Source organism: Triturus cristatus, chromosome 3_2 (assembly GCF_964204655.1).
Source record: "Triturus cristatus chromosome 3_2, aTriCri1.1, whole genome shotgun sequence".
NCBI lineage: Eukaryota > Metazoa > Chordata > Amphibia > Caudata > Salamandridae > Triturus > Triturus cristatus.
This window is the reverse complement of record NC_140584.1, coordinates 367,740,133-367,763,285: the sequence shown is the minus strand read 5'-3', so window position 1 is coordinate 367,763,285 and position 23,153 is coordinate 367,740,133. Positions and strand designations below refer to the sequence as shown.

Here is a 23,153-nt window from a genome sequence, read left to right as displayed (position 1 = left end):
GTGAGACTGTGCGCCTTGCCACTACAGAGGACATTTGCACCCTCCTCCACCAAGGCGAAACTGCAGCCCTCATCCTACTGAACCTCTCAGTAGCCTTCGACACAGTCTCCCATCACACCCTCTGCGCAAGACTCCACAACAACAGCATCCGCGACAAAATCCTAGAATAGTACCGCTCCTTCCTCACCGGCTAAACACTGAGTCAGACTTCCACCATTCTACTCCGAACCCACAGAGATAATCTGCAGAGTGACTCAGGGATCCTCCCTGAGCCCCACCCTCGTCAACATCTACATGACGTATCTCCACTGAGTCCAGGAAAACAGTCACCCATGCACTTGTCAGCAGCAGACTGGACTACAGCAACGCACTCTACGCCGGTACCTCCAAAAAGCTCCTAGAGAAACTACAGAATATCCAGACGCCTGCGCCACACTCATCCTGAACATCCTTCGTCGCAGCCACATCACCAATCACCTGAGAGCGCTCCACTGGCTCCTGATGAACAAAATAATTACCTTCAAGCTCCTCTTGCATGCCTACAAAGCCCTCCACAACGCCCGACCTGCATACCTCAACCGTTGCCTCACCTTCCACACACCTATCAGATATCTCCGCTCCGCCCGACTGGCCCTGGCCACATCCCACGGATTTGCAAGACCCCGGCTGGAGGAAGATCCTTCTCCTACTTCGCTGCGAAAACCTGGAACTTCCTGCCTCTACATTTCAGGCAATCACCGGCTCTGCCTCAATTCAGGAAGGAGCTCAAGACCTAGCTCTTTGACTGAACCGCAGATCCACCCCCATCCTTTCAGTGCCTTGAGACCCTAACAGGTGAGTAGTCGCGCTTTACAAGACCCCGGATTGATTGATTGAAAGTCCTCATTTGCACTGCTTTCCCTATCTATGCTTAGGAGAATTCCACAAAAAGCTAATCGTCCACTCGATGGTCCTTGCTACAGTTATTGAAAGGTTAAAGCCCTTTTGGGGTCCAATCGATGACGCTTCTCCTCTTCTTTTGAAGTGTAAAGAGAAACGAAGAACACCAGAAGGATGATGGGTTGCCCAACTTTCAACGGAGCAAAAACAAAAAGAAGAAGTAGGGCAGTTGAACCAACAGTGAATGAAGTTTCCTCACTCACCAAGCTGTAAAAATCGCAACAAGGTAGACGGTCTTTAGAATCAGAAGATGCAACAGGCAGCTGTGCATCGGCTCAGAGTAGGGCCTGACTAGAGGGCAGATGCTCATACTCAGAAGTTCCACACTCTACTGGTCCAATCCAAAACCACTTGATGACCTAGACCCAGTGGTTGCTTATCTTTTTCAGAACTCTGGGCAGGAGAAGCAGTGGTGGGGTAGTGCACAAGAGACCCATGTTCCATTTCAGCCAGAATGCATCTCCTACTGAATGTCTTTGCGGAAGCTCCAGCACACTAAACCATTGACACTGTCTGTTCTCGAGGATGGCGAAAAGATCTAGCCAGAGTTTGGTTGGAAAATGTCATGCCCCACCTCAAGATGCAGACTCCATTAGATATCCGCCAGTCACCATTGACAGAGTTAATATGAATAAGGTGACCCGTGAGACCACTGGACCTGGGTATTTATATGGTACAACAAAGAATTGGTCACAGTGGAATTCTATTACATTCCAACTTCAGGATGTACAGTTTGTTTGATTAATACCACAGGTATGATGACTAATGACTTTAAGATGTAAATTGTCCCAGAATGTGCGCCAATACAAGGGACAGCATGGACCGACTTTTTGCCACAAGATCCTAATGCAGTAAAAGGAGGGGGACAAGCACTTACGTTAAAACACGAGCACCTAGTCTCAGCCTGCATCTGGCGTCTTCCCTAACGTCGCGTCTACATGCACGCGGGTTACGTGCTTAAGAGGGCATCGCTACCGCAGCGCGGCTGTTACCTCCATTCAGACCAGAGCCGCTGTTGGGTAAGTGCCTCATCTACTAGTGAGTCCACCATGGGAATGCACGCACGTAGTTTTCCTGCCAGCCATTCAGGAAGATCTTAGGTCAAGGTTAACTATTTAGAATACTTGCCACATTTCTTTTATTTACAAGTTTTCCATATTGATCTGACATAGACCTCCGGTTCCTGTCGTGTGGTCGAGTATTACTCCAGATGCCATGATTTATTGATTCATGCCGCTTATTCATATGTTTATGTATTCGGAATAAGTGCCATACAGTTTAAGACTAACGCGCACATAATTTTTCATTTAGATTAGACACAAACCTCCGGTCCCTGTCGGGCGGTTGTTGTTATTCTAATTGCAATGTATTATTGAATTTAGCCGCTCGCACATCTCGCTTGTGGGCTTTTTCTCCCTCAACAAACCTTCAATTTTTCATGTTTCTGATCACAGTCCTCCCACTATTGCAGGTTACTCATCAACCTCGTTGGACATCTTGGTGTATCAGGAACACTAACCAGCTCCATTTATCGGACTGGTACCATTGTTATTTATACAGAGTGAGTCCACCTGAGCATTTCTACCAACTAGAGTACGGTATCACGTCACTAATCTTCTGTGTAGACAACCATTGTTTTTAATCGTCTCTGATTTTTTAGGAGCTCACAGGCCCTCCATTTAAACGCAGCCGGAATCCTCGTGCTGTCTCTCATTGGTAAATCCCTATCATTTTTTAAACACTAGTTTTGCCTTTCGTCTACATCACCTTACTGATGTGAGCTTAATTCATTCCAGGTGCTATCGTCCCCCCCTTCACGAGTCCCCCATGGTCCTTATGAAGACCCCCCAATAAGGCTGAAGTCACCTTTATGATTACAGGGGTCGAAACGTCAACATATTTTGTTGTATAGCAAATATAGGTGACAGAGATTTTGTATCTGCACCTACTATGTTATGTCTTATTTTACGTTCTGTTGCCAATTAATAGGCAAGTTAGGTACTACAATCTTGGGATGTACGTATAACACAATACCTTCCCTTCCTGTGCACCATCACGCAACCCTTACTAAACACTCACCCCCTTCCCTTTCCTCTTGAGCACCAAGTTCATGATTCTAATTTGTACATTTATTGTATTATCCATTTCATGGTTACTTTCATGCTTACCTTTTGCAATGTTTGTGATCAAAATTAAATCAGTTATTCATTGATTCCTTGTGGTGATGTTAAATTGTTTACATGCATGATTGAAATCTCTCTCCTTCAGGTTGGAATGTAATAGAATTCCACTGTGACCATTTCTGTGACACCATTAGCTGGTCTGGTCTGCCATGGCATTCAATAATCCTGCCAGGTGGTGCACAATCAGGGAAATACCTCGACTCTCAGCCAGCTTCAGAAGCACATAGCCTTTTGGCACAAGACCCAGAACCCCACCCCCCTGCTACTTATTGCAGTGCCATTTTGCAGTGGTGTTGTCTGTGAAACCCTGTATCAGCTTACCCTTGACGGATGGCAGGGAGGTCTTCAATGCTGGACAAATGGCCAGCAACACGAACAGATTGATATGGAGTGGGCTTCTTCAGGAAGCCCTAGTCCTCTAATTTCCACCTCCCCCAAACACCCTCCCCACCCAAGTAGTGACCCACTCGTCAACATCATCAGCTGTGGGCTGGGAAGGAAGAGAGATATGCCGTTGGACCAACTGCGTTTGAGCTGCTACCACTGCAGATCGTGATTTGTCTCCTCCGAAATCTGGATGGTGTCTGGAAGATTTCTTGGTGCTGGGCACACTAAAACATTAAATTCCATTGCAGAGCCCACATTTTTCACATGGCGTAGTCGACCAGGGACATGCAGAAGGCTAAGTGGCCTTGAATCCTCAGAACTGCTCTAACAAGATCAAGGACCGAGGGGGATACATCAGGTTCATAGCCTGAATGTCCCAGACTCACTGCGGCAGAGGGAAGGCCTTGAATTACACTATGTCCAGGATATCCCCAATGAATGGCATTCCAGTTCATCATCATCATCTGAATGTGGTCTATGATTGAATGTGGCAAGCCTTCATTCAGCAGCCAGTCATCAATGTGAGGGAAGGGAACACTGGTATCCCCAACATGCCGAAAATGCATCAAGACCACCTCCATAACTTTAGTGAATGAAAAGGAGGCACTGGTGTGGCCAAAGGACGGACTTGCAAACCCTAGGGAATGCCTGTGGGACTGCAGATCGGATACATGAAAATAAGCATCCTGCAGGTCTAAGAATACCATGCAGTTTCCCAGGTCGAGAGCGGACAAAATCTGGGCCAGTTTGAGCATTATGAATTTGTCTTTTCACAAGAAAGCATTGAGAGGTTGAACGTTCAATATCGGCTGGAGGCCTCTGTCCTTTTTCAACACAAGAAAATAACAAGAGTAGCAACCTTCTCCTCTTTCTGAGTCTGGTACCCTCTAGACTGCACTATGGAGAGCAACACTTACACCTACTGCAGCAGAATGGAGCAGAGCTCTTCTGAAAGTCACTAGGGTGTGGGTGAAGATGTGGCAGAGCAAACAGAAAACATAGGGCATAACCATGGTGAACAATCTGTATGACCCATCTTTCAGACAGGATTGTTTGCCACCCTGGGAAGAAGTACAGGATCATGTGCCTCCACAGAATGAGTGTGTGGTACAAAGGGGAAACTACAGTGGCTCAGAGGTTGTTGCCACAGAGAGGGGAGACTGAGAGGGGAGGAGCCCCTGCTGATCAGCGTCATGCCTGTGAAACCTCTAGCCCAGGCCTCAAAAGGATAGAGATGACTGCTGCAGTATTTGGGGCAACTGTCGCTGTTGGGTCACCAGCCCTATGTAGTAGCCCCTGAATTTTCTAAAAAAGATGCAGAAAGTGTTTAGCAGGGGTCACTGGTCCCAGAGAGGGTGCCATGGCTCTGCTTTCTTAACCCCTTCGCCGCGCGGCAAATTCTGCCACGGTGCGAGAAGGGGCGGGGCTGGGCGTGGCGCTCAGGTACCCAGGACGGCTCCCGGCCGTCATAAATCACGGTGGGTGTGTGCTCATGATGGCCGGGAGCCGTCCGAACCCCGCCCACTAATTAATTCGCCCGTACAGGCGGGGAATTAGCCGCGCGTAGGCGGAGCGGCAACGGTCGGACGGCTCCCGGCCGTCATGAGCACATGACTACTACCGTGACTCATGACGGCCGGGAGCCGTCCTGAGCACCCATGTGGTTAAAAACACTTGAGGGCAGACACGGAGTTTTCACCAAAAAGGTGTGAGCCATCCAAGGGCATATCCATGAGTACTGGTGGGATCCGTGTGAAAAGTAAACTTACATCCTGTATCCCAAGACGTGACTTTAATATGGATGTGGTATAAGGTGGTAAGATTAAAAGGTGCGGTGGTGATGTTCTTGGGACATTTAAACTATCCCCAGCATCACTCACATGTGGTCAACATGTGAGGGTCCAAGCCTTCGTCAGGATCGGCCTTTGAGATTGACAGATCCCCAATAGTAACTCTGTTGACTGGTAATTCACTAGTTACGTGTCTTCTCACCGATTATTTTTATCATGTGTTTCGATGGCTTACACTGAGCCTTAATATGATGTGTAATTCATCTCATAGGTCCAGGATGAGGCGAGGCTGTCATGACTCATCTATCATCGACTGACCCTCGGCATCCACCTTCAGTGTCCTCATCTGGCCTGAACCTCCTTATATCCCTGGCAAGCAAGAACAGAGCTTTTACCAAGTGACCATGAGAGTATTAGTGAGGGCCGCATTAAAGGGGAGAAAGGGCTCAGAAATTGAAGGTCCAGGCTGTAGAACTGCCATAAGAACAATAGTCTTGGTCTCAACAGAGGAATCCAGGACCTTAGCTGCTGGACAGACCACAACCAGAAATGAGGCACACTCTTCATTCTGTGATCTTAGCGGAGAGTCCAATGTCATATCAGGAGAGGTATCAAGTCCACCAACATTCTTGTAAATGAATGTAAAAACGGTCATCATAATGAGGGGGAAGATCACCATCATCATCTCCCTGTGTTGGTGTACCTTGTTCACAGTCAGAGCCAAACAGGTAACAAAGCCTCTTTTTGGTATGCCCGTCCTGGTGGAGGCATTGGATCAGGTTCTTTAAAAACTAGTTCTGTGTCAGACAATGAAATGAAAAGCAGATCCTCTTCCGGCGCCAGCAATGTCCACACCAAACATTGACAAGTGGCGGCCTGAGGTTGTTGCCACAGAGAGGGGAGACTGAGAGGGGAGGAGCCCCTGCTGATCAGCGTCATGCCTGTGAAACCCCTAGCCCAGGCCTCAAAAGGATAGAGATGACTGCTGCAGTATTTGGGGCAACTGTCGCTGTTGGGTCACCAGCCCTATGTAGTAGCCCCTGAATTTTCTAAAAAAGATGCAGAAAGTGTTTAGCAGGGGTCACTGGTCCCAGAGAGGGTGCCATGGCTCTGCTTTCTTAACCCCTTCGCCGCGCGGCAAATTCTGCCGCGGTGCGAGAAGGGGCGGGGCTGGGCGTGGCGCTCAGGTACCCAGGACGGCTCCCGGCCGTCATAAATCACGGTGGGTGTATGCTCATGATGGCCGGGAGCCGTCCGAACCCCGCCCACTAATTAATTCGCCCGTACAGGCGGGGAATTAGCCGCGCGTAGGCGGAGCGGCAACGGTCGGACGGCTCCTGGCCGTCATGAGCACATGACTACTACCGTGACTCATGACGGCCGGGAGCCGTCCTGAGCACCCATGTGGTTAAAAACACTTGAGGGCAGACACGGAGTTTTCACCAAAAAGGTGTGAGCCATCCAAGGGCATATCCATGAGTACGGGTGGGATCCGTGTGAAAAGTAAACTTACATCCTGTATCCCAAGACGTGACTTTAATATGGATGTGGTATAAGGTGGTAAGATTAAAAGGTGCGGTGGTGATGTTCTTGGGACATTTAAACTATCCCCAGCATCACTCACATGTGGTCAACATGTGAGGGTCCAAGCCTTCGTCAGGATCGGCCTTTGAGATTGACAGATCCCCAATAGTAACTCTGTTGACTGGTAATTCACTAGTTACGTGTCTTCTCACCGATTATTTTTATCATGTGTTTCGATGGCTTACACTGAGCCTTAATATGATGTGTAATTCATCTCATAGGTCCAGGATGAGGCGAGGCTGTCATGACTCATCTATCATCGACTGACCCTCGGCATCCACCTTCAGTGTCCTCATCTGGCCTGAACCTCCTTATATCCCTGGCAAGCAAGAACAGAGCTTTTACCAAGTGACCATGAGAGTATTAGTGAGGGCCGCATTAAAGGGGAGAAAGGGCTCAGAAATTGAAGGTCCAGGCTGTAGAACTGCCATAAGAACAATAGTCTTGGTCTCAACAGAGGAATCCAGGACCTTAGCCGCTGGACAGACCACAACCAGAAATGAGGCACACTCTTCATTCTGTGATCTTAGCGGAGAATCCAATGTCATATCAGGAGAGGTATCAAGTCCACCAACATTCTTGTAAATGAATGTAAAAACTGTCATCATAATGAGGGGGAAGATCACCATCATCATCTCCCTGTGTTGGTGTACCTTGTTCACAGTCAGAGCCAAACAGGTAACAAAGCCTCTTTTTGGTATGCCCGTCCTGGTGGAGGCATTGGATCAGGTTCTTTAAAAACTAGTTCTGTGTCAGACAATGAAATGAAAAGCAGATCCTCTTCCGGCGCCAGCAATGTCCACACCAAACATTGACAAGTGGCGGCCTGTGGCAGGTCCAGGCGCTGGTGTAGGTGACTGTACTGGAGTCCGTACTGGATCCGGAATGGGTTTTAAGGGAGTCAGATGGTGACGGATCCTTGGGGCCTGAAGAGGCAACACTGGGAGTGGGAAAAGTGCAGAAGATCTGAAGCATGGTCTCTTTGAAGACCTCGATTTGCTGCAGCGTTGCTGATGGCCCCTTGGAAGAGGCAACTGATTTGCAAAGGGGAATCTATCTGAGGGAGAAACCTTCCCCTTTAAAATTCCTGTCAGACAGTCTCTGGTGTGAAAGCAGTGGTCCAGAGCACCACTGCCAGCTCCCTAGGATGTGTTCCCAAATAGGAAACTTTTTTAAAAAAATTAACGCAAAACTTGTCCCTTTAACGTACGTGGGCAACTTTAAAAAAAAGAAAAAAACAGTTTCCTGTTTGGAAAACCAAATGCAGGGATGGAGGTCTGCTTTCATACAATCCTGCCAATCATGGGGGATCGCAAATTAATTAGGCAGGAACTTTTGCAACCCTCTGTGAACAAATAGTTTGCGGTGCAACCTACTACTACACAGGGTGAACGGAAATTTCATTAACAAACCATTTTGTGTGCCAACTCCACATCGCTGGTTTGCAACTGGAAACTCTACATTTGGCCCAAACTCATGTAGCTGATTTGTGTGCAGGGGCTTAAAGTATTATAGCATTGTGGGTGAAAGTTACCCACGTGAATGTAGCAGTTACAGCAACCCTATCCTTTAGGTTCATAACTTATTAGTGTTGCCAATGAAGGATGGCGAGATAACTACATCTATAAATAGCTCTAATTTTATTTGCTGAGAAATCTCTGTATCAGTCTGTACATTACAAGAGTGCATATGAAGCAATTTCTTCAGAGAAGTACTAGTCCAATTATTCTGATTAGTAATTTAATTCATAGGATTCCTCTGTAGGTTAGTTAGCGAGCCTTTTTTCAGGTTGTTTTGTGGTTGAAACTACAGAGGCGCTACCTTGCAAGTGAAGCAACTGCAGGACAACCCAGCTCTAAGCAGAATAATGCCTGACAACTTGTTCAACAAAGGTCCAACAGGTGTCACAATGTTTAACACTCAACAGTATTCATTTTCAGATTAACAGACCCATCATACGTAGTCTCCCGAATAAATTAGGGCTATTCACACTTTAATTAAGACATGAATTGTACTGGGGTAGAATAACTGTAAAAGTGTTTTTGAAAATGTTTTATGCCTATGCATATCTGTTGGACTTCAGACTCCAGGACCTGTAATTGTGCTGTTGAATTTAAAGTAGAACTAAGCGTTAGCCCTAACCAGTTATACTACTTAGTTGACTTCAACGATTTACTGCCAATTGACCAGCCAAATGAATTATGGTCCCACCTAAATGTCAGGATTTTTGTCTGAGCGTGGTTAATAACAATACACTCTTCCAATGGACTGAGGAGTTGTTATGGACTGACTAGGGTCGCGTGTACAAATACCAAATCATCAGCCTATGACAGAACCAACAGATTGTTTGACTTCAGTCATGGGATAAAGCACAAAGGTTGCTGTAAGACAGTGGTTGCTAACTGTAGATTGAACAGTGCGGGGATCATCACATATCCTTGTTTCGAACAGTTCCTGGTGGAGATCTTTTAGGATTGCGCTGATCACTCCTCATGTCTTTGAGAGAAAGCCCTCAACAGAGTTACTAATGCAGGGTCAATATCCGCTGATTCTAATTTAGTGCATAATAACTTGTGGGGCAAGCAGTCAAAGGCTGAGAAATAGTGCACATTACAGATGTAACTGCCTTTAAAAGCTGAGTCTTGAAACATTGTTAGGCAGCTGGATTGAGGGGAGATATGCACTTCTGCTTCCCTCTGCCCTACGTATCCTCAATTCACAAACACTACATTAGAGCACCAAAAGCACCCCAAAAAAGTGTGGTCAACAAAACAGTTGTATTGAATTTTTTGGTCCAAGGTTTCCCTTGAACATACCAAGCAGAGGTATATTCTCCCACATGGGCAAAGCAAGAATGTGAAAAATTCCTTGTCTGGGATTTCATATAAGAGGTTTTGTAGGTGCTCAGATTGCTGTCAGAGGTAATAGTTATAAGTGGACTGAGCCAGGATGCTCAACTTACGCCTGAGAGGTAGGGGCCCTTGGACAACCATGCAGGGGTGGATTATCATTCTGGTACACTGAATGCTATCAGGATAAGAAACGTGCTGTCATTCAGAATGTTATAGGGAAGAATATTGAAGCCCTTACTCCAGCATGCACCTGGACAAGACCCTAATGGGCATTTCTTAACCCCTGCCCTTCCATTTCAATTTCAGATGTTGAGTTCCCCAAATGAGGCTTCAAACCCAGACAAATTAGGTGCATAAGGTTACCACAGATGTGCAAAAAAATGAAATTCTGTGAGCCATATTGTCAAACCGAAGGAGAAATTAATGGAGGATGCAGAAGGCTCGAGGCACAATCGCTATCAAGGACTGTAAGGAACAGTTTTTCCAGCACGTTTCAAGTTATGCTTCTGATATAGAGATCTGTGAAGCCGGTGATGTAGACGTCCCAAGAAGATATGATATAAGGGACCCTTCGATTCTGAATGAGCATTTAAATGGAATGGAAAGTATCAGGTTATCACTCAAAAGAGGCGTATGTATACTGGGGAACCAGGCCACAGAGGAGGGAAAAATTAACCAGGCATTTGGTCATTTTACAATCCCGTCCCTGGATACAAGGGATAGAAAATAACACTTGATATTATGGCTAGTATGGAAATATCTTGTTACTGAATCGCTTGTTGTGGATCACCTGGCAACGCTATTTAGGATTAACTGATGCCGCTCAGACTGAAGTGAGAAAACAAGTGATAAAGGTTCCGTGAATGACAGGGATAGTTAGGCCATAGAAATTCAGTGATATTTGTCCATGCCCCAGGGCAGAGACTGAGACCAACTCTACTCGGTGAGATACACTTTGCACTGTGGCTTGCAAACTGATCACAAGTAGCTAAGATAGCAACACTGAAAACTCAAGATCTAAAAAACTAAGAACCCTCAGTCTCCTTGTTGATGAACAAATATATAGTATACCTACAGGAGAGACATCTCAGGAAAAGAGGGTTAGAGTTAATTGTGACATAAGCCATTTCCTCAGTGATAAATGGCTTCAACCAAGAGCAAGGCATGCGAGGGAGCCATTCTACTCACTAAACAAACACCGTATGTAATGCAGAATGCCCTGGTAGGTAAACATGAGACATTTATGGAAACCAGATAACTCCGATCCCTGTCTGTGTTCACAATTTAGAAAGAAGGAATGTTCTGCACATAGCAGAGAAGAATATCACTGTTGGTGGTGATTTTAACCTAGTTCACCACAACACCATAGGTCAAACGATGGACAGTGAAAGAGGGCAGACCTAATATCTACAAAGGTCCAAAAGAATAATGCACACGTTAACCTTTGTGATTCCTAGAGGGACATACCAAGCCACACACAACTAAGCATTTACTTTGCATGGTCATAAACCCTATTCCTAAATAAACTACATCTGGGTTAGTGAGAGCATGGGAGGGTTAGAGCCTTGACCACTAAAAACATAACCATCTCTAACCAGACCCCTGTGAGAGTAGATGGTGGATTCGCTACATGTAGACAGAGATGGCTGACTTGATGGCATAGCGGGTACTTGCTGAAGTAGCCAATAATAAAGTTGGGAAAGGAAACTGGAAAATTCAAGAATTGCTTTAAAACCATTGGACAACTAGTTTGAATACTATCTGAGATGCTTAAAAAGCCTTTAGAAGGAGACATTTTATTGAATCTTACACCAGATTGTGCAAACTGAGGGAATCGGCTATTAGAACTTAAATCCAGAGCTTAAACCTCAGAGAGACAGCACAGAGAAACTCTACAGGGAGGTGCCAACTAAATTGAATAAGATCGAATACACAGGAGCATGATAATAATCTTTACTCGGCCGTAATCTCAGCTTTAAAACATGAGGCAGGTGAGCCTGATGCCCCATTTTTCGGCACTGGCAGCAAATCCACCAGCTGAGCACATTGGAAGACATGATAAAACACAGGGTATGTTTGCAGATAACATCACGTTCACAGTCAAAGATAACAAGGAATTACTTAGCGTAAAAGGTTCAATAGACTGTGCTGGCATTAATGGGCTGCTTGCAGTGGCATGAAAACAATGCACGACACATGGACATGGATTCAAACTGTAATTACTAGACCCCTAATCACAGGATTACATTTCATTGCGCCAACCAGCCAAAAAATGAACTTGGTCCATGCACAACTTGCATAATTTTCATGATCCTCCTACCTATTTGCTGCATTGGCATGATGTGTGTGGTCCTCCTTGTGGCTCACTTTTAGTTTATTGTTCTGCTGGTTATCTTTTGTATGTGGAGGACCTAGAAGGAAAACACAGAATAAGTGATCCTGGCATAGTAACAACACTGAAAGATAAATATATATATAAATGATCATGCCTGTCATGACGCTTCGGCCGAAACATGTCATGACAGGCAGTTGAGAGAACAAAATAAATTCAATTTTGCCACCAAGAGGAGTTTGCGTCGTTCCTGTTGGAATGATTGTTTGCAGAATATATATATATTATATAATGTTGATACTCCCCTATCATTGCAGCGCTTTCTGTAACAACCGCATCTATGCCAATACTGGCCAATCTGACCCGTTTACTCCCCTATTCCAGTGCCAGGACATCAAGCAAAGCTATACCAAAGCACACATCAATGCTGCAGTACAGACCAACCCCATCACAGCTCTGTCACTGTGTCCAGTCAGACAAGAGTAGACTAATGGGACGGAAGCTGGAAGGGGACATACTGTGAACTGTAAAGTTACTAAATTCATATATTACTGTATAGACACCAGCCATGCGTTTTTGGAATACGATGCAAATGACCTGGTTGTGACAATTACTATACACTACTATACATTTATAAATAAAACTTAGTCCCTGAATATGGAGAGCAGTTACTGCTTGCCTGTTCTCACTCCTCTGCTTGGTGGGACTGCCGAATGCTGGGGTTGCCTAATGGAAAACCTGTATAGTGTTGATTTCACCTCATGCCTCTTTCACCACCCTACACTCCTCTCTTTATCTCACTCTTAAAGGTCCTTTTCCGCCCAGTGTTCTTGCCTGGTTACCGTTTTCCGTCCTTTCCTTCCTCACGCTTCTGTTCTCCTCCCTCTTTCTTTGGGTCTTAGTCTGATGATAAACAAGGACGTCCTTGGCCCCACACACGGAGTGCTGGTGCTCACTAACTGCAACCATTGGTACACATTCAGCAGTTGTGCTTCACAGTTAATCTCCTCATCAGTCCGAAACGCCACTATGTTCTAGTGACTGCAGCCTCTCCTGGTCCGCCAAACCAAATGCAAATATCGGAATGACCGGTCATGTTCAGTAATCAGCTGCAAGCGGTTACCAGTACACATCCTTGGGGAGCACTCTATGCAATCCTTCGGGAAAACATGTAAGAATTGGCTCTTCTGCTAATCGTAAACCCCCATTCGTTTCTAGCACTAATCATTTCCTCAGCGCCTCTATGTGGGCCGGAATATGGGGTGCACTTTACTAGGAAATAAACATAAATGCATAATTAACATACTGTGAAGCATACATATGGTTTCGGCAGAACCACGGAGTGAACATAACATGAGCACCACAGTGACCTACAGAACAGTCTTTAAAACACAGTTTGAATGGTGAGAAATGAATAGCACCTTTTAATTCAAAGACTTTGTACATACTGGTGAACAGAATTAGAACATTAGAATTAAGAGCTGCGCCAGGTATGGGACCAGAATATCCTTGTCAGATCGTCTTACAACATAAATATTCGTTACTAAATATTATTTACAAAAATATTGCCCCGTTCAAGTTAATAACAGAAAACCTACACCAAACGGGATGGGTTTTTTTGTAAAAGATATTTAAGACAGGATATTTAAACCAGATCATATTTCAGACGGTAATATTCTGTCATACTACCCTACACTAGAAACAATAGTGTGGCAGAAGGCCAATAAAAGCTACTATAGAACTTTCGCTCCAATATTCCAATATGTGTCTTTCTGTTTCTCCCTGACTAACTTAGAAGATGTTATCCTCAGTGGATTGGATGTTTTAAAAGCTTTACAGCCTTTGTGCCACGGACTATACCAACCATTAAAGCCCCTCTCCCTCATTAGCTCAGCAAATCGTTAAACCCTCGCAGCAGGATATATTTCCAGAATGTGCAGGATTGGTATCTGTATTGCCTCAATACCCAAGAAGGTTCACATTTCATAAAAGCAACGTAACGTCCCCGAATGTCACATAACTCAGCCAATCCGGAAGCATGATTAGGTTAAGCCTATTAGCACAATTCCAGCGGCTCTGCCGTTATATAACAAAGAAAACCACAGGCAGACGCATTTTGGAAATGGGGCAGTGGGGCAGGAATCCATGCCCTATGAACGTTTTTTTTTTTAAATTATTTATAGCTTGTAGTAGAAAATATACGTGCTATTCACACCTTTCTCTATCAAGACACCGATGCTAAGAAATGCATTTTCTTCCAGCAGCGCCACAGCCCATATAAGGAGTGTGCTAGAGTAATCCTGAGATACTGCTCTATTTTTGTAGAATGAAAGATTTTAAGAATACTCGTGTGTTTTTACATAATGCTTCACACCAGACTTTAGACGATCTTGGAGATGTAAATAACAAACGTTTCAAATGACTAGTTTAATGGTACTCAATATACTTAACATACATGTATGGAGATTCGAACTCGTGACCTGCATATTACAACAGATGCCAACGTCAACAGTTGCCTGATGCCGCCCTGCTCTTAACTGCTTTAGCGTAACAAGTGTCATGTTCACTGGCTTGAAGGGCGTCTAGTGAGCAGGACATTAATTAGAAGGGACAGATGCCGTCCAGTTCTATATGGTTCAGATTCGGGTTGAAACAGTCAAATGCACAAAAGGGGGTTTCAGTTTGCAGAAGCTGCTCTGAAAATAGTGTCATGCTCTGTAAAGTGAAAAATCCAAATTACATTATAGTTATACTAAAGTGTATTGCGAGCCACAATTATCATTGCATCCCGCAAAGGGCGTCTTTCAGTTCATTGAAATTCCGCCAAGAACATATTGAAATTCATTAAAAAAATCCCAAATAAAAGGAGGTGGCAAATGGATACTCTCCGTCCTTGTTATTTGGAAGACAATGTATGAATAGTGTGTGACTGCTTCTGTAGCTGTATAGCATGGAATAGTTACCGAATGTACTGGGCAGTCTGTAAACACAGTCCGCACTCCGCACACTGTACACTGTCCGTGTACAGTATAAACGGCCTGCGAGTGAAGCCTTTCACTGCCCAAGTGACAACCGTGGCCGTCTGCGTACGCACCCAGTGGCCTCGGTCTGCTGTATGGGTCCACCGAGGTCACTTTGGCAGTGCGTACCGGCTCCCTTGAAGACGTAGGGTACGGGTGGCAATACTGGTACATTACAAAAGTGAATGCAGAGATAGAGGCGTCCCGTCCCGTGCAGCCCTCCATCTCTGCGTTCACAGCCGAACTGCAGAAGGGATTCTGGCTCGTGAATTCTAATGAGGCGGAATTTCTAGTTATCTCTGCACACTGCTTTGTGCTGTGCCAGATTAGTACATCCGGCAAAAGGAAAGAGCTGGGAGGTCCTCTCACAGACGCTGTACAAACAAAGTGTCTATCTAATATTTGACCTGTCCACAACTTCTATGAAATACCATACAAACAGAATGACAACGTTTAGCTCCAGGGCTTCATAAACTTGACAGTGACAACGTTAACAAACAAGAGACAATCTTTTCAGGGACATTTGAGTACTTTACACTATTTGTAAGCTGCACCAAAGTGAAATGTACTCATTTGTGCAAAAATAATACATTGCAATAATTGCTCATTAAAATATACGTACAGAAACATATTTTTGCAACATGTTCAGCTACAAGGCCCCAAGCCAGACGCAAGAGATTTTCCTTTTCCCCCACATTTAGTTTCATTAATTTTACAATGGCGGAAAAGTTCATCTTTCTATGAAAAACTAACACTGAAATATATAGTGTTTTTCTCACATTAGCTTTATTCTGACTCATGCCAAGTTGGAGCACCGAGTTACTACAACCCAGAAGCAAATTTGTATTTTTCGGTATTCGAAGCATGAAACTTCTGGTGCATGCGCATTGCCTGACTGAGGCCACTCCTTGGATATGCAATTTGTTTTACATCTCACCAACAGAAAGTTTCTAGCTTTCTGTTGTTGACACCTACTGTGGAAATCCTACCACTTACAGTAAGTGTACTTTGACTCAGCCCACTGCTTCCTACTGGTTACCATTCTTGCCGCTCACATTTCCTTGTTTCTTATTAAACGGCTTTGCATTTGTGCCTTCCTGGAGCACAGCTTCTTTACCACCCTTGATTGGATGACTCAAATTCATCTACGTTTTTCTTTCAAGCACTCCATGTGAGTGCATGTGTTTTCTTGCTCTATTCCCAGTGGCGGCTCCTCCACCTTCACCCCAGTGCTCAAAAGGAAAAATAACATGACAGTAACATATCGTTATTATCATGTTGTTTTTCCTATTGCAGTCAGTGGCGGGGCTGGCCAGAGCAGGGGAGGAGTGGTTTGCACTCCCCAAATGCGCATGACTGTTTGGCCAGCCCTTTTGGGCACTTCGATGCAGCCTGGTGAAGAACATTCACACAGCCTGGTGAGGAACATGCACAGGCTCACTGTCCCCTTCTGAGCACCGAACTACAGCGCTCAGAACATTGCAGCATTGTTATTCGCTCAAGGGAGCCTGTGTGCTTCCTGCTGCTAGCTGGGACTGGAGACAGGAAGAAGGAAGGTGGAAGAGGACGGAGAAGTGGCAGCGGCCAGCCGTTCCAGGTAAGTCTCTTTTTCCATTTTTTTTTCATTCCCCAACCCGTCCCGTAGCAGCAGCTACTGTCTATCCCTGGTGTGCGGTGGTACACCTCAAAGCCCCCCTTCATCCACCCCTCAACCCACTCTATGTAGATCTCTTCTACACCCCACGGCTCACCTGCTGCTTCCCACCCACCCACTTCCTGTCTGCCTTTTCTTTTGCTTTATTTGCATTTTTCTCCTATTTCCCTCTCCTCCGCTCCTGAGAGCAACAGAGGAAAATGAGGCAGGGAAATAGAAGAAAAAATTGAAATGCACTGACTTCTCCCATGACCTGCTCTCTTGTTACTCCCTCGGCGCCCCTGTCCTGGTCTTCGCTTTTCTTTAAAAACATAACAAAAAAATTAATTATTGTTTGGATGACCAGACAACTAAATTGCTGCTGGGTCTCTCTGTCTTCAAAATGTAATTCTGCACACATTTAAATTTTTAATTTTACAGCTTCATGATTGGCACTCTCCGTCTTTGAACAGTGACTGCTGTATGTGCACATGTGTGGCGATGCATGAACGCAAACATGCCATCACACTTAGCCGTCATATTATGTTGACGCATGCCCACGTACACATCATCTTGCTTTTTTCCCCTTTTCAACTGATAACTCCACAGCATCAGTTAAAAGCTTTGCAAAGCCAATAGGTCTGCATTGCCAGTCTAAAGGTGAGACCTATTTACTTTGCCAATGCTTTTTCATAATGTAAGTGTGTTTTATTTAAACATTTGAAGCCAATATTAGCCACACACGGCTCATGCTAGTATCCTGGACTTCCATTTTCTTTAGTGAATGAGGGATATTTTAACCGTACGTACAACTTATACATCTATAGGTGGTGTAAGTTCTTGTGGGAGCAAGCAAAGCTTCATATTTTTTTCTTTTCAGAGTCGAATGAATAACCAAAGAGACAGCAATCCGTTTTGACAGAGAAAACCATAGGCCAACGATCATTTCACTTATTTTGTTTCTTGTGTCATACGTAAAAAGTGATTTAACATCGGTGCGTGTTTCAGAACCGAGAAGTTCAGGCTTGAATCAGCTCACTGCAGTGCAAGACCATTTATGGCAAAACAGCAGAGCATTTATTTTTAAATGGTCACAGTGTGTGATTCTGTTGGCTTGGGCCTGGACTGCTTCCTTTCTAACCGGGACCGTATCTTGGTCAAAATCATTAGGAGGGCGCGAGTCTGAAATATCCCAACTCCATAAACGACACTTGCAAATCAAATCAATATCAGTACATAACAAAGTCCACCACAGCTTCTACCAGTTGAGCACTGTGTTTAATTGCTACGCCTTCGCAGTAACAAACGGAGAGAGCTACCAAATAGTCCCAAGTCATATATGACACCCTAAACCCAGTACTGACATTTTGCCACAGCACTTTACAAGCTGGTGTTTTTAATTTCCGTACATTTACTAGTTAAAGGAAAATTGCAAGACAGGATGCACAGTGAAAAAGCTCACTATAAATTCATAGCCCATAAGCAGCCTAAAAGTCCTGTGTGGCAACGCGGGGGCACCTTCAGCCAGTGACGGCTTTTTAACCAACGACACAACCTATGCTGGGGGTACTGTCACCAAGTACATTATAATAACACAAAACTACAAAGCAAAAGTTGCAAGAAGTCGGATGAAATACCAAGCGTACCAAAAGGTATTAAACAGGACATCAGGCCCTATAGGCAAATGTTCAAAATTATTTTGGATTTCTTCCAATATATACACATAAACATGTTCTAGCAACCTTTTCGGTCTGTCAATAAAAAAAAGCTCAGCACCAAACATTTGTCACTGACTTCTGTTGAGATCTGCTGGTTACAAGTGTGATCCCCATCCAAGTTGAGGTCAGTAAATTGAGCACCATGGAATCATCATAAGGGCCGGACTTCCTCAACCTTCCTGCTGTGCGTTTCCTTTCTCCAGTGTCCATGTCCCTATGACGATTCTGGTTTCCCTGTCCTGAAAGGTGTGCATCCCTGCCCCCCTCCCCCCCCATGTCCTTGTCTCCCTTCCCCAATACTTGTCTCTTCCTATATCGGTGTTCCTGTCTCCTTTACCCAGTATCTGCTACTCGATAATCCAAGTTCCATGTATGAATGTATAAGTTCCATGTTTGGATGTATAAGGTCTGTATTTTCCTGTCCAAGACTCTGTGACTTCCAGTCCCACTGCCCAGGTCTGCAGTCAGAGTGTCCGTATCTTCTACATATGCTCATTTCTCGCTGTCCTAGTGACAGTCTTATCCCCGACCCATTGTCCACATCGCCATGTCCCAGAGTTCGCGCCTCCCCCGACAACAGCCAAGGCACATGCAGGACGTTGTACATTCAGGCTAGGATAAAATAACACACTAAAGTCAATTAAAATAATGGTAGTCAAAGGTCATTACAGGGTGTCGGACCACAAGAGTGCCTCTAGCACTACAAACATTAAACTATTAAAAAATATTTAAACTTACATTTCCCAATACAATCAGTGCAACAGTAGGGAAAGTGTTGGATAGCAAAATAATTAAATTTAGTATTCCAACTCCAAAGAATGCAACAGTTTTGAAAGTGTTGGATAGCGGAAGAGTAACAATTACTATTCCACTCCAAAGAGTGCAACAGTAGGGAAAGTGTTGGATAGCGGAGGGGTAAAAATTACTATTCTCACTCCAAAGAGTGTAACAGTAGGGAAAGTGTTGGATAGCAGAGGGGAAAAAATTACTATTCCCACTTCAGTGAATGCAACAGTAGAATAACTATTGGATAACGGAGAGGTAAAAAAATGTATCCCCACTACAATGAATGCAACAGTAGTTAAAGTGTTGGATAGCGGAGAGGTAAAAATTACTATTCCCACTCCAGTGAGTGCAACAGTAGGTAAAGTGTTGGATAGCAGAGGGGAAAAAATTACTATTCCCACTTCAGTGAATGCAACAGTAGAATAACTATTGGATAACGGAGAGGTAAAAAAATGTATCCCCACTACAATGAATGCAACAGTAGTTAAAGTGTTGGATAGCGGAGAGGTAAAAATTACTATTCCCACTCCAGTGAGTGCAAGAGTAGGGAAAGTGTTGGATAGCAGAGGGGAAAAAATTACTATTCCCACTTCAGTGAATGCAACAGTAGAATAACTATTGGATAGCGGAGGGGTAAAAAAAATGTAGCCCCACTACAGTGAATACAACAGTAGTTAAAGTGTTGGATAGCGGAGAGGTAAAAATTCCTATTCCCACTCCAGTGAGTGCAACAGTAGGGAATGTGTTGGATGGCAGAGGGGTAAACATTACTATTCCCACTCCCGTGATTTAACAGTAGGGAAAGTGCTGGATGGCGGAGAGGTAAAATTACCTATTCCCACTCCAGTGAGTGCAACATTATGTAAAGTGGTGGATAGTGAAGAGACAAAAATTACAATTTACACTCAAACAGTTAAAACAAAAATAAAAAACATTAAAATTATAAACAATTATAAAAAATAAACAATATTTAAAAATTTAAAATCAAATATATTAAATATATAAAAAGACAAATTATTATAATTATATATATAAAAAACTAAAAATATGTAATATAAAATGAATACATTTATAAAAAAAATCTTTTAAACTAGAAAATATTTACAAATAAATTAATACATAAATGTATTTATTGTATTTCCTACCATCTAACACCTCACCAATAACAAAACACTTTAACATTTTTAATGACTTTGTTCCCAAAATTAATATCGTTAATAAATCAATAAAAAATATTATTAATAAAAATAAAAAAAACATTAATTGACTACACACACTTTAACACTGTGATATCCACAACACACACCTAAATTAAACTGTAATAATAAAACAAAATTAAAACATATTTATGAATTAAAAACTATTACTATTAACAACTAATAATAAAATAATTAAAATGTATTTAATACCCACCCTTTACCCCTTTAAAAGTAAAAACAGACAAAAAAATAAACAATTACCTAAAATACACATTAAAAATAATTAACTATATATTAATTAAATACAAATTACTTCCCTCCATTTACTCCTATAAACACCAAACACACACCTAAAATGTATTACACAATTACCATAATTAATTACCAATTAATTAATTAAAATTAATTAACATCCAAATATTAATTCATCAATTAAAAATAAATTACTTCCCACCCTTAACACCTATAAACACCACAACACAAACCCAAAATTACACAATTACCATACTTACAAATAATTAATTTAAATTAATAACCAATTAATTAATAAATTACTTTACACATTTAACATTATAACATCTCAACTAAACAAATATTAATTAAAAAAAAATCAATACATTTAATATAATAAAATTATTTCCCCACCCTATTCCTCTATAAACCCACAACCCGCTACGGAACTAAAAACGCAAAATTCAACAAATCTTTCTTTTTGATAACTACTAAAAATGTAATATATATTAATAATACAAACAATTGTTATACAAAAAAAGTACAACAGATATATATAAAATATATACTAAAATACATAACATTAATAAACAAACAATATTTTTAACAACTATATTTTTGCAAAGGATATTAAACACTTCGATATTTTTAAAATCAATATTACTTACCTTAAGTTGATATTCTTGACCCCAATATTCTTGCTGTCGATAATTCTGACCCACGATAATTGCAACTCGATATTTGTGCAACTCACTATTTTTAATTTGATATTCTGTCTCTGCACCCAACAGAGGATCAACCCAAGGTCTCTTCAAGTATGTCTGCCAGCTAAGTGATGGTGGTAGAGCTTCCCCCTGAACAGACTGCCGAGGATGAGTATATGGTTCAATTACTGGGTGCAGCTGAAACTGAGCCGGATGTTCAGTTACTTTATCAAAATAGAAATATCCTGGGAGCAGAATGTCAAATTGACATTGGGTTGTGGCGAAACATTACCAATGAAGTGCAGAATTGTGTAATAGAGACCCTGTGGAATGTCAATACTTTGATGGTGATTTTTCGGCTTCAAGCAGGCTGTATGAAGATTGTAAAAAAATGTCTGCCAGTTCCATGGTCTTTCAAAAACATGTATGTGGTGAACAAATCAAAAGAGACTTGCTCATGTACACTCCGTCCACAGGAAATGTGTACTGTTTCCCATGCGTCCTATTCGGTGAAACACAAAGGCTAAACTCATTTTTTGATGGATTTTCAGATTGGAAGAATGCCTCGCAGACAGTGAATTAAATGCACGAGGACAGTGAAGCATCGGGTTTGTGTACAGACGCTGATCAGTAGATGACGCACACATGGTCGAATCGACAGCTCTTTGGAAATTCAGTTCAACAAAGAAAAGGGATACTGGATCAAAGTGTAGTGTCAGTAATCAAATTCCTCTTATCACGTGGATTAGCCGTTCGCGGTGATACAGATCTCCTTGCTTCTCAACATAATGACAACTACTTGGGAATTTTAGAGTTAATCGCGGCGTACGACCCTTTCCCAAGTACTCATTTAGCCAAATATGGTCATGCAGGTCGACAAAAACCCTTCTATTTGTGTTTCACAACTTGCAAAGAAGTAATCGAAATAATGGGAAATAAGGTCCTAAAAGCTATTGTAAAGGAAATCCGGGAAGCCAAGTACTTTTCTCTGAGCCTTGATTTGACATCAGTCATATCTCGCATTGACCAACTAACTGTAGTGCTTAGATATGTTCGAGTGTCAGATGGTCAAGTGGTAGAACATTTTCTCGCATTCATCCCCATAGCAAGCCACACTATAGAAGCACTTGCCACCACTGTTTTGACCTTCTTAAACAAATGCAGCATTAAAATCAAAAACCTGAGAGGACAGTCTTATGGCAATGCAGCAAACATGTCAGGGTGCTATAATGGCCTTCAAGCGCATATTGCCAAGATTAATTAGCTTGCACACTACATTACGTGTGCAGCACACTTGCTCAATTTGGTTGGAGTATGTGATGTAGAAAACGGAGTTGGAGCAATCTCATCCTTCGGCCCTGCACAAGCAACTTTTTCTCGGCATCAACCCACCGTTGGGCAGTTATGCTCGAATATCTTGAGGACAAAGATGGCGAATGTCAGCAAAGCTCCGCACTATTTTTAAAAAGAGTGACTGGCACAAGGTGGTGTGCAAGGGCAGATACTACCAAGGCGTTATACCATGGCTACAGGCGCTTTTAGAATGCTTTGCAGGTCACTGGTGAAGATGTGAATCAGAAGCCAGAGAAAATTCATAAGGCCAAATGTCTGCTAAATGACCTGTCAAAGAAGGAAATGCCATCATGGCACGCTTCTGGGTTGTAATCTTAGACCAGATCAACCGATTCAGCAAATCCCTACAAAACTAACCTATAAAACATCAAACAGCCATCGATCTTCTGAAATCAATGCTCGATTTTCTTTTAATATCACAAAGAGAAATGTTTGATGACTA

General features: G+C 43.0%; 1 protein-coding gene across 4 annotated transcripts in view; it reads right to left on the bottom strand.

Moving 5' to 3' along the window:
• Positions 1–23,153, bottom strand: part of INPP5B (inositol polyphosphate-5-phosphatase B) — a 957,269-nt gene that overhangs the window by 457,521 nt on the left and 476,595 nt on the right. For all 4 annotated transcript variants that reach the window (XM_085647875.1, XM_085647876.1, XM_085647878.1 and 1 more), the window contains one exon: positions 12,056–12,146. In XM_085647875.1, the coding sequence (XP_085504001.1) occupies positions 12,056–12,146 (91 nt within the window). The remainder of the gene's footprint in view (positions 1–12,055; positions 12,147–23,153) is intronic.